Source organism: Pongo abelii, chromosome 12 (assembly GCF_028885655.2).
Source record: "Pongo abelii isolate AG06213 chromosome 12, NHGRI_mPonAbe1-v2.0_pri, whole genome shotgun sequence".
Taxonomy (NCBI): Eukaryota; Metazoa; Chordata; class Mammalia; order Primates; family Hominidae; genus Pongo; species Pongo abelii.
The window spans coordinates 115,285,310-115,297,750 of NC_071997.2; the positions used below are offsets into that span (position 1 = coordinate 115,285,310).

Consider the following 12,441-nt stretch of genomic DNA (forward strand, 5'->3'; position numbering starts at 1 on the left):
TGAAGACATAATTTTTTGCATTTCTCACTTATAACTGGTTCATTTTCTAGGTGGCATTTAAAAAAATAAAGGAAAAAACCCACATAAATAGTGGTTTCAATAGGCACTGTTTGAAATGGCAGTGGCCATTAGTATAATGTTTAAATAAGTAAATGCAAGAAAAGACTCTTTTTTTGGTCTTTATTGCTGTAAGTTTCTTCAGGATAGAGAAAATAACTATACATTTCTGTATCTTGGAGTCAAAACAATTGTTGAGTTACATGTAATACTTCTGGGTTTTATTTGAATTTTAATCATTAAACAACGTAGAATTGTTAAATAATGGTGTGATGGAGATATAAAAAATAATGTGCTCTTGGGCAAACTAGCAAGATGAAGAAATAATCAAATATCAAGTTACAGATCAATCTAGACTAGAAATCACAATCAATGGCATTTACTTTACAGATTTAAAAAGTCTTGGTCCTAATATCACACTAGCGCACCAATTATATACACCTTAGCTATACAAGTCACCCCTTCTGGGCTGACCATAGGCATAAAACAGAATGGATTAGAAAAGAATATAGATTTGTGGAAAATCTGGTATAGAAAAGCAATAGAACATAAGATACACAGAAGTAGAACTTGGAGAATTCACTGATGTGGAATCTGAACCACTGCCACATTCTTATTTGTAGTGTTAATGAAGTGCTTCTGCTGCAAGGCTTTCTACAAATTTAAGTAAACATTCCTCTAGAGGAATTTACACTGAAGTAATCACAATGTATCTAAGAGTATTTAAAAGACATGAAACTGGTGAACATCTTATTACCTAAAGTAGAAGGCTAGTTATATGTTGCTATCTATGCCATGGGAGGGTTCTGAAGTTAGGATTCTGGTTGCATGTTATTGTAGTTATTATAAATTTTAGCATAAAATGTAATATAAAACATACCAAGCTTGAAACAACCACCAAGGGAATCGAGGTGTTTATTAGTGAGCACTAGTTACATGTTTCTTAAGAAACATGTATATAATAATAATAAACATTTCGAAAAACCTTTTCTTCTTAATGATTATAGAATTCGCAAAAACCAGAATTGACTGGAAATCATAAATGATTCTCAAAGCAGGAAAAAAAAAAAAAAAAAAAAACAAGAAGTAGCATCTAAAAATTTGTTAGTAGGTATGAGTCAGACCTGTATTATTATGTTTACACTAAATGGAGTAGTTCAAACATATAATATTTTATCTCTAAATAATTTTATCCACAATATTTGAGAAGAAATCCCCACAGCACATAGTAAACTATTTTTTTTGTCTTAAGTGAAGAATAATAATTATCCGGATAATAATTTCCACACATTTTTTCCTCAGATAGACTGGTAAGTACTGGTAGCTTTTTCCCCCCAAACACACTTTATTAGTGAAGTGGAAATATTAATATGATCTTAAGTGACGCTGGAAGGATTAAAAAGTTTTTCTATACACAGAGAGATTTGGTCTGGTGCTGACAGAACTACACGATTTTACTGGCGAGTCACTCGAGCGTTGTGGAGATGCCGTTTCTGAGGTAAACAAAATTTTAGAATTTAGAAAATAAAGTTGTTACCATTCACAAATTTTTTTTTTTTAAGTGAGAGATTCTAACTTTTCCCCTTCGTTCTACCAGAGGGAAAAAAGCATTTAGACTCTCTACAGTCGTGGCATTAGAAAAAAGCGCTAAAAATAGACAATGTAACGGCCCAGGGTGCTCCGAGCTTCAGTGGTGAGACAACCGGGGCGCGTGGGTGGGGGCAGGGAGAGGCGGGACTGAGGGAGGCGGGGCGGGGCTGAGGCTGGGGCTGTGGAGGGGCGGGTTCGGGGTGGGGCAAACCCAGAGATTACGCTAAGGTCAGGCCTTGAGGGGCGGGTCAGGGGCGTGACCAGGGCGGCCCGGAACCGCCTATTAAGAGATTGGAGCTCCGCCGGGACATCGGACAGATCCTTTCCGTTCGCTGTCATGTCGCTCCCTCAGCCCACGCCGCGGATGGCAGAGCTCAGAAAGCCTACCTCCTCTTTAACGCCTCCTGAGGACCCGGAATCCCAACCACCCAGTAGCAAGCGGCTCTGTCTTGAGGAGCCTGGAGGTGTCTTTAAGGCGGGCTGGCGACTGCCTCTGGTGCCTCGCTTGTCTGAGGCGGAAAAAGTCTGGGAGTTGTCCCCTAGACCCTTCAAGGGACTCCTTGTTTCAACGAATGCTATTTTTGATAACTCCACAGACTCCTGTGTGGAGAAATCAGTCAGTGGGAAGCAGATACGTAACCTGGAATGCTCAAATCTCAAATTCCAAATGAGTAGCTGTTTGCAGTCTCCCCCCTCACAAAGTCCTGATTCTGATTTGAGGGCTTTAGGAAGGTCTGAGGCAGGACTGCATGACAGAGAAGCTTTCAGTGTGCACCACAGTAATAGCTCCAAAGCAGGGGTTAGTCAACTTCTGCCCAGCACCTCTATACACGATATACAGGGAATTAGAAATGAGAATCGAAAACAACAGTTTGTCCAAGGAAGAGACAATGTTCACAAAGAAAATCCATTTTTAGATGTTATCTTTTACAAGGAAACTAAATCACCATTTTATGAAATTAAGAACAGATGTAAAGCTAACAGTGTTATGCCATCAAATAAAAGAGAAAATAACATTTCATCATCTGTACTAAAAATATCAAAATCTCAAAACCAGCCCAGCTTGGAAATTGCCAAACCTAGCTATTTTAGAGATAGCAGCACAATAAGTATCCCTCAGTTTCCAATGGCCTTAAATAGCAAAATGTCCTCTGTCTATTTAAAGGAAATAGCAAAGAAAAAGGATGACAAAAAAGAGGCATATGTTAGGGATTTCACAAACATTTACTGGTCCCAAAATAGACCTGATGTTAAGAAGCAAAAGTTACAGAATGATAAAAAAAATGTAGAAGCGGAAAACATTTTTTCCGAATGTTATGAAAATGAATACCCATCACTCAGCAGCCAAAATACTTGTAAGAGAAAAGACTTGATCAGTTCAAACTACTGTAACTGCAGTAGTATCCAGTGTAATGTAAGAGACTCTAGAAAGAATTTCACTATACTAGAAAATGCAAATTGGGAGGAAGCAGAATGTCTGGACAGTTACATACCTACCAGGTTGGAAAAATCTCAAAACTGGGACTGTAACGTTAGACATATTTTGAGAAGAAATAGAGGAAATTGTTGGATTATAAATAATTGCAAGACTGAATGCGAAAATATGAAAAAAACTGAAGAAAAATGGAATTGGCTATTATTATTAGAAATAGACCTTTTAAGCAAGGAAGATTACCACTGTACAAAAGTCATCAATGCACGTGAAGAACAATCAAAGCTTCTCATAAGAGAAACATTAGGTAGTCAAACAGCTTTAATAACGACTGTTTGGCTAAATGGTAAAGAAAAAAATGATAATACTCTGCAGTTGAGATACAATGCTACACAAAAAGTCTTTCATGGGAGCAACCCTTTTGAAAGTTTCATTATAGAAATTTTTTATTTCCATAAAAGTATTTCAGGAAATCAGAAAGATAATAGTATTTTAACCTGCTATAACATTTTGAAGTGTAAAAAGCAAATTGGTATAATTGGTATTCAAAATCTAATAACAAGAAACATGAATACAAATATAAAGAATGGAATTTTAAGCATATATTTACAAGACAGTGTTTCAGAACCTTTAGATATTCTATTGAAAACTAACATAGCTTTTTTGCTCAATAACTTTGACTCTTTAACAAGAATTGAAAATGATTTTGAATTAGAAGAGGAATGCATTTTCAAGTGCATGCTTTATTTGAAGTATCCAAAAAATATAGTGGAAAATCATACTGCATATCTAGTAAAGATTTTAACTTCTTCAAGACTATTAGAAGATAATATGAAACCTATGTTAAAGAAAAGGAAGTTATTTAGAATTGAACAAGTTTTTGAAAAGTCTAAGAAAAAAACCATTAATTCCTTCAGTATGACAACTCAAAATACAGGTTTTCCAATTTTTGAAACATATGAAAAAATTCCTCTTTTAATGGACTTTGATGACATGGACGAAATTTCTTTAATAAGAGAAATTACTTGTCAGAATATGAGTTGTCCTCAACAAGTCATGAATGTGGAAAATTGGGCTCACTATAGTTCTAGTACTGTTAAAACACATGTTAATTCTTGTCCTCAATTTATACAGAACAACCAAGGATACATTAATGAAAATTTTTATGAAGTAAATATGCACAACCAAGATTTAAATATGGAAAGAAAACAGGGACATAATAAGATCAGTAGCTTTGATTGTGAGCACATATTTGAAGATTTCTGCAATGTTAGGCAACAGGCCATACCAGCAAACCACAACATAATACATAATGAAGAGACCCATACCATTTCTATAACTCAAGTACTAAATTTTTGGAACTTGCTAAGTGAAATAGAAGAAAAAAAATATGACTTAATTTTGAAAGAGGAAGTAAAAGTCACAGCTGAAAGTTTGACAAATAGTTTCCAAGTTCACAAAGATGCTAAGATAGAAAAGGAAGAGAAAGATAGTTTTTTTCCAATGGATGACATGTTTTCTGTACAGTCAGTTTCATTAATAAGTAAGGAAGTACATGTGGAAGAAAATAAATATGTTGATCAAAATTATGTAACAGATACAAATGAATATGAGAGTATTTTGCCAGAAAGGGAGATAGCTAATTCAAAGGATTTTCATAGAAAGAATGACTCTGCATTATATATTAATCATCAGTTTGAAACTGGTCTGAGTGAAGGGAATGATGAATGTTTTCAGGATTTAGCTAAATATTTATCAACAGAAGCTCTGACAATAGTAAAAGATTTTGAGATGAAGAGAAAATTTGACTTAGTACTTGAAGAACTTCATATGTTTCATGAAATTAGTAAGGAAAATGAACTTCTAAGCACTGTGGAAACAAACAATGGGCAAGAAAATTACTTTGGAGAAAATGATGCTGAGGAGGTAAAAATGGAGATAGAAAAAGATTTAAAAATGGTTGTGGTCAACAAAATAAGTGCATCTTCCTCGTTCCATGATACTACAGCAGGTCCCAATATGCATAAAAGTCACCAAAGTTTATTTAAGTGGAAAACTGTACCCAATAATGGAGAACAGGAAGTTCCTAATGAGAGTTGTTATCCAAGTACATCAGAGGAAGAATTATTTTACTCTATTTCTGAGAAAGGTATGAAATTCATTTTAAAACATTATTTCTCATGCTAGAAAAATTACTGCTTTTTTCTATGTAGGCCAAATGTATAATTTTGACAAAAAAGAAGGAAGGTAGAGATAAAATGCAAGACAGTGTTTATTGATGCACACTATTTTCTTTCTTTTTTTTTTCCAGCAAGAAGCTATAGCTTTATTTATGATAGAAACAATACAAATTTCAAAGCAAGCGGCAGTTACTCCTTGGAAACACCAAAAAAAAAAAAAAAAAAAAAAAAGTTGTTTTCATACAGTTACATTGTTAATTCCACAATAGCATTTACCATATCATTACTTGTACTTCAGGGCTCAGACTGCCTTTGCTCTCAACACATTTGCTTCTGACATGACCAATTCTATGTCCTTAACTTCTTTTTTTTGAGACAGAGTCGAGCTCTGTGGCCCAGGCTGGAGTGCAGTGGCACAATCTCGGCTCACTGTAACCTCTGTCTCCTGGGTTCAAGTGATTCTCCTGCCTTGGCCTCCCCAGTAGCTGGGATTACAGGCGCCTGCCACCACACCCAGCTAATTTTTGTATTTGTAGTAGAGATGGGGCTTCACTGTGTTGGCCTGGCTGGTCTTGAACTCCTGACCTTGTGATCCACCCACCTCGGCCTCCCAAAATGCTGGGATTACAGGCGTGAGCCACCGCGCCTGGCCTCATGTCCTTAACTTCTACACCTGTTTCATCAACCTCTTCCTCTTCACTCTCCTCTTGTACAGTTGGAGTCTGTGTGCTTTCTTGAATGTTTGAGACAGCTTCACCTTGAACTTTGACACAGCTTCACCTTGAACTTTGAATTTCTCAGCAGCTGCTAGCTGGGTGCACACTATTTTCTCATAAAGATGTATTCAAATGTTCAATAATATACTGAAGTTGAAGGAAACAAGTTAATTTTAAAAAGTAGCTTTGAAGAGTCCTACTTCATTTTTCTAAATATTAGAAGCCAACTGAAGGAAATATTTCTGAAAATATAATTTGTTTGTACTGTTAATATTTTATATAAAAGTTACTTTTTGCTGTAACATATCACTCTTTATTTTCAGATTGTGAAACACCTTTACCTAAAAGACCTGCTTTTCTCCCTGATGAATGTAAAGAAGAATTTAACTATTTATTGAGAGGAGGTAACATTGTGGTTACTTTTTAGGATACCTTCTAAGATGATTATTGCATTATGGTATTTTTAGTATGAGGAAAGTATAGATATTCATGTTGTTCAAAATAAATACAAAGTTTTAGCAGCTTTTAAAAGCATTAATATTATACTGATAAATTCTAGTAATTAAAAATTTGGTAACAGTTAAAATGCTATTTAGAATATTATTGGGAAATGCACTCTGCAAAACTATGTTCAGATATTTGTATTGATGTATTAAAGTGACTATATGTTAGTGTTGTATATGCCTAGTTTACACATCTAATAGAGATGTGTAATAGAGAACATGCTCTCTGATAGAGAACATGCTCTATGCTTCTCATTGTTATGAAGCTTTTATATGGACATTTTATTATGCAAATAAAAAATATTTGCCATTTAGTCATGTTAACATGATTTTTGACTGACGTTTATACTTTTGATTACATTAAAAATACAACTAGGCCAGGCAAGGTGGCTCACGCCTGTAATCCCAGCACTTTGGGAGGCTGAGGTGGGCAGATCATGAAGTCAGGAGATCAAGACCGTCCTGGCTAACACGGTGAAACCCCGTCTCTACTAAAAATAAAAAAAATTAGCCAGGCATGGTGGTGGGCAACTGTAGTCCCAGCTACATGGGAGGCTGAGGCAGGAGAATGGAGTGAACCCGGGAGGCGGAGCTTGCAGTGAGCCTAGATTGAGCCACTGCACTCCAGCCTGGGCGACAGAGTGAGATTCTGTCAAAAAAAAAAAAAAAACACACACACACCAAAGAAAAATTAAACAACTAACCTTATCTTTTGCCCAATAGATCTACAATGTCAGAATGAAACACAGTATGTTTAACATTCATTCCACCTTGTGGTACCAAGGGTGTAGGGTAGGGGTAGAATTGAAATTATGGAACTAGGTAAAGTTATAATCCGGTCAGAAATTTCTGGTATTATACAAGGTTAGATCTAAAAAGAGTAACAGTAAAAAGGTTAAATATATTTACTAAAACATCTTGTCATGCATCACGTCTCAAAACATTTTTTCTGCATTCTCATAATCAGTAGAATGTTACCTCTGATACATTTATTGTCACCTCAGAATTGTATCTTTTCCTCTTTTCTTAGCTTACAATGAAATAGTTTTAAAAATTAATCAAAACATTGGAAGATCAAAAGCCCACAGGTAGTCTCTTCTCCCCGGAACGAAGGAAATAACTGATGGAACAATACTCCATGAGTCAAAAAGTAGGATGGCAAGAATTAGCCTGGAAAGTATAGGGTTTGCTTCTTCTAGGGCAGAAAGGAAGAAATTGGTTTAGCAATATATTTTGATATAGAATAAAGGAAGATTAGGAGTATATACTCATGCTGTCATTGTGATTATAATTGTGATAATAAAATGGATGTAGGAGGAGGATAAAGTATGTGTGCACATTGGAAAAGCAATCACTACATTTGTTTGAAATATCTAAACCCATATAACAATGTGATTCAGCCTTCACAAGTTAAAATGACATGTTGTGAAATGTCAAAAATAATGTATGAATTCAGCCAGAATTATTTAATACTATGTTAGGAAGTAGATTCACTTTCAAAGGGCACAAAAGTTGAATGATCTTCCTGAGGCTTGTTAAAATCCACAATGTAAGAGAAAAGTTGGAAGATACTGGGGAATGGGGTTAATATGAATGGATTTTACTGATCTGCCTAGTTAGAGTGATTGCCTGCTTATACACTGTCATTTTAAAGGCATCAGAAAGATCCCAGTTATCCTGAAAAGTTTTGATACCCACCCACCTGCCATCATGATGCCTCTTCTCTTAACGTTTCCGTTGACTACTAAATGTTTTCAATGGATCCCTTCTCTCTTTCCATCTCTCTCTTCTCTCTTTGGTGTGAAGGCAAGTACAGTATTGAAATTATTTTGAGCACATGTTATATGCCAACCAGCCAGTTCACTGGTGCTTTATATATCATTTAGACCAGTGGAGGATCTTGTGATCCAACAATGTTGTCTTATTTAAACAATCCCTTTGTGTTTCAAAGTTTTTAGAAGATCTAGCAATGATGTATTTTTCTTTAACCTTTTATAATTAATTTTCTAATTTTAATATTGAACCGAGTATAATAAACTGATTTTATCTGTTTTGTGTTGTTTTTCTCCCTGTTTATTATACATGTAGCTTAATTCTGTATTCTACTTCATTAAAGTTTACGTAGATACATACAGATTCTTTTTAGTTCAGGTTAGTAAAAATCATACTGCTAACCTTTTGTCAGATTTAACATTTGATTACACTGTTTTTAGTATAACAGGCTATTATGTTGAGGTCATACTGATTCACTAAAGTTTGATTTACATTTTTGGTTTTACATATGTACCACACAGTTTATTTAAAAAACCCTGAAAGTTAGAGATACTATATGTTATTATCAGAGGTAGTTGATTTTACATAACTGATTTAGTAACAGATGTATGTATCTCCATGAACTGTTTTGGACATCTTCGAAAATGATATAGTATGATGTTAAAGAACAACTTCCAACTCAGAGCCCTCTATTGATGCATAATAGATGGAGTGCATTTGTGTTCTATTATTAACAGTAACCTCCGTTAGAAACCAAACATAACCATTAACCATACAGCATAGTTGTTTAGCTACCAATAGAAAAAATGACCTGGTGTTTAAAGCCACAACATCAAGTTGGCTTTAAAACCTATATGGTTTTGTTGTGATTGTTGTTAAGTTAGACTGCCTGATTGGAATGCTGACTTTGTTTAGTTGCTATATTTTATGGGGCAAGTTACTTAACTTTTTGTGCTTATGTTTTTCATATTTTAAAACTGGAGCTAGAAATAAGTAAAATAATGCATTTAAAGTATAGTGCCTGGCACATAAATAATAAATGCTCAGTAAGTATTCATAAATGTTGCTAATATCATGATTAGAAGTAAAGATTTTTAGGCATAGAAACTATTGATAATTTTTACTCTTTTATTGTCTTATATTTTTAGGTAGTCACTTTCCACATGGCATTTCAAGAGTACGACCGCTTAAGACATGCAGTAGGCCAATCAGGATTGGTTTGTCAAGAAAAGCAAGGATTAAACAACTTCATCCTTATCTGAAACAAATGTGTTACGGAAACTTAAAAGAAAATTTTTGACTTTCATATTTCAAAACATTTTACAACATCTAGAAATGTTTTGTTTTCTTTGGATATATGTTCTTCCAGCTTGGGGGTTTGGGGCTTGCTTTATTATAAAGTGGAGAAGTTTTTTTTTGAGTGTATAAATTATTGTATTACCTTTCAAAGTTATAAAATACTTTATAGATTTTTATATCATATAAAAATGTACACATTAAAGCCATTTCATGATTGGATAAAACATGTTGACTTACTATTTTTCATGATATATGCATACAATCCTTTTGTGGAGAAAATTGATAGCCTTTATTTTCTTAAAATGATCTGTGGCTCATAATGAACTACAGTTCTAATCCACTTCCCCTGTTTTTCAGGTGAAAAAATGGAGGTACAGAGAGGATGAATAAGCTTTTCAAGGTCACAGCATTTGTATTAAGACTGGAATAAAGACTCTCTCCTCTGTAACATTCTTTCCCACTTTTTTCTGCGTTCACTTTCTAATCTTTATTTTTTTCTTCCAGAGTCTATCTTTGACCCCAGAGCAGAGTTATGATTATGTAGTTAATACTTACTATTAATTTGTTCATTCATGGAACAAATCTACTGTAATACTCCTACTATTGTCTTAGGCTCAATGATAGAATAAAGAAGACGTGTAAGACTTTGCCTTATGGAGCTCACTTTCTATGCTTGACATTGGTAGAAAAATGTAGGATATAAATAATTTATTTATTTATTTAATTAATTAATTTATTTTTTTGAGACGGAGTTTTGCTCTTATTTGCCCAGGCTAGAGTGCAGTGGGGCAATCTCAGCTCACTGTAACCTCCACCTTCCAGGTTCAAGAGATTCTCCTGCCTCAGCCTCCCAAGTCGCTGGGATTACAGGTGCCCACCACCATGCCTAGCTAATTTTTTTGTATTTTTAGTAGAGACAGGGTTTCACTGTGTTGAGCAGGCTGGTCTCGAACTGCTGACCTCGTGATCCACCCGCCTCGGCCTCCCAAAGTGCTGGGATTACAGGTGTGAGCCACCGCGCCTGGCTGGATATACATAATTTAAAGGTAACTATCAGTAGAATAAAATATACTTTAGCCAGAGAAATAACAAAAAATGGGCTAGTTAGCAAAACGTAGGGAAAGAAAGAAGCGTCAAGAAAGCATAAAAAACAGAAAGCATCTAATGGCATAAGGAGGACTAAATGTATTGATTCACAAAATAGATGTGACTGGATGAAATTATCTTATTACAAGCAAACATTCTCAGACTTACTGAAACCACCTCAAATTTGGTTCTGTTCATTAATTTCCATCTCCCACCATACACTTTCCAACTTCAATATCTTAGACTAATTTTTCTTCTGCCCTCATAGAACTCATTACCTTCTTACACAGTAATTTATACCTTCCTGGAATATAAGCTCCTTCAAGGCAGAATTCTTTTCTTTTCCCCACTGATATATCCTAAGTGTCTAGAACAGTACCTGCCCCCTAGTCAATACTCCTATTATTTATCTGACTGAAGAAATAAATTTCTACTCCAATCTCATACTAGCTATGTTTTTTTGAATTCTTAATAGCTTTATGGCCCTGGGCAAGCTCCTCATTTCTAAAAAGAGGATAATATTATCTTCTGGGATTATTGTGAGGATTAAATAAACTTAATACATACCACATATTGTAACAGCTCTGATACATAGTAACTACTCAATAAGGAGTACTTACTGATACATAGCAACTACTCAATAATTAATAACTACTTAGAATGTTTGACCTTTCTTGAAATTTTGTTCTGGATTTTGCATTAGATTATTTTCAGAAGTATGCTATTCTTATGAGTTTTATAAAAATGTTTCTTTTTTTCCTACAAACGTCCTCACTTCCCTCTTCCATCTTTTTATTATTATTAGCCCCATGTTGGATTTTTCTGTAATCATACAAGGTAAATCTCATCACAATCAAGATCTGTCTTCACAACCTTAGTCCTTTGCCCTGTTCTCTGTCACTCTGTGTGAATATTTAATTTTGTTCTCAGGTCTGTATCTCTAGGACAGGTTTATATGCTTCTATTCTTATTCCTAGTACCACGAAGGGTTTTATGGATACTTTTATCTTTTCTCTAATAAATAGTATATTCACTTACAACCACTCAATGCTGGTTCTTTCATATTCTGAACTGATTGAACATGTGATAAGTTTAAACTCCTAGCACATATTGTGCTGCTTACAACGGTTTTCCATGCCACTGCCCTATTACTAGCTTTGATCGCTAGAGCTTTTCTTCTAGGGATGACACCTCCCCAAATGCAAAACTTGCTCCTGCTAGTGTAATTCCTCAAGCACTCCTTCCCCAACTACCTCCAACCAAATACACAACATAAGCACACAGGACCCTCCCCCTCCTGCCTAATTGTATGCGTTATTTTCTCAGGAAATAGAAAGTTGGAGGGTAGGAGGAAGGCAACATTTTAGCTCTTCTTGTGTTTTTGTGTCTTCATAGCCAGGTTTGGAAAGGCTGCATGGGATCTGTGGTGGAAGACATTTTAAACTGATATCCATCCTTTCTCCACCTTTTTCTTTTTTATCTTTGCTCTTAAAATGTAAAAGTTGAATGCTTTCGGATCAGAGGAAATATTTAAAGGATAAAAAGCCACTTTAAAAAGTACTTGCTTTTATTCAACTTTATACTGAATCTCTGCGTTACTTCAGTTTAAAGTTACAAGCTTCTGGATGCATAACTGTGAGCATGAGAAGAGAAGCAGAGCCTTATATTAAATCATCTTGAAAAAGTGATGTGGATAGTCTCTACCTTAAGTATGCAAATCTCTGAGTTACCTGTTTAACCTTATTTAGTTAAGTAAAATGGAAAACAAAATATGCAATGAAGCTGATCTTTAGTTCCACCTAAAT

General features: G+C 34.9%; 1 protein-coding gene across 3 annotated transcripts in view; it reads left to right on the forward strand.

The window, feature by feature from the left end:
• RAD51AP2 (RAD51 associated protein 2) overlaps positions 1 to 10,184 on the forward strand; it is a 29,995-nt gene extending 19,811 nt beyond the window's left edge. For 2 of the 3 annotated variants that reach the window (XR_002913892.2, XR_008522507.2), the window contains 4 exons: positions 1,476 to 1,555; positions 1,655 to 1,750; positions 6,299 to 6,379; positions 9,400 to 9,526. Coding sequence is in view for 1 of the 3 variants with exons in the window: in XM_002812272.4 (XP_002812318.3) it covers positions 1,985 to 5,228; positions 6,299 to 6,379; positions 9,400 to 9,551 (3,477 nt within the window). In the remaining 2 variants the exon portion in view is untranslated. Of the gene's footprint in view, positions 1 to 1,475; positions 1,556 to 1,654; positions 1,751 to 1,866; positions 5,229 to 6,298; positions 6,380 to 9,399 lie in introns of those variants that run through there. The other variant, XM_002812272.4, reaches the window with a different exon arrangement.
• Positions 10,185 to 12,441: the final 2,257 nt, after the last annotated feature.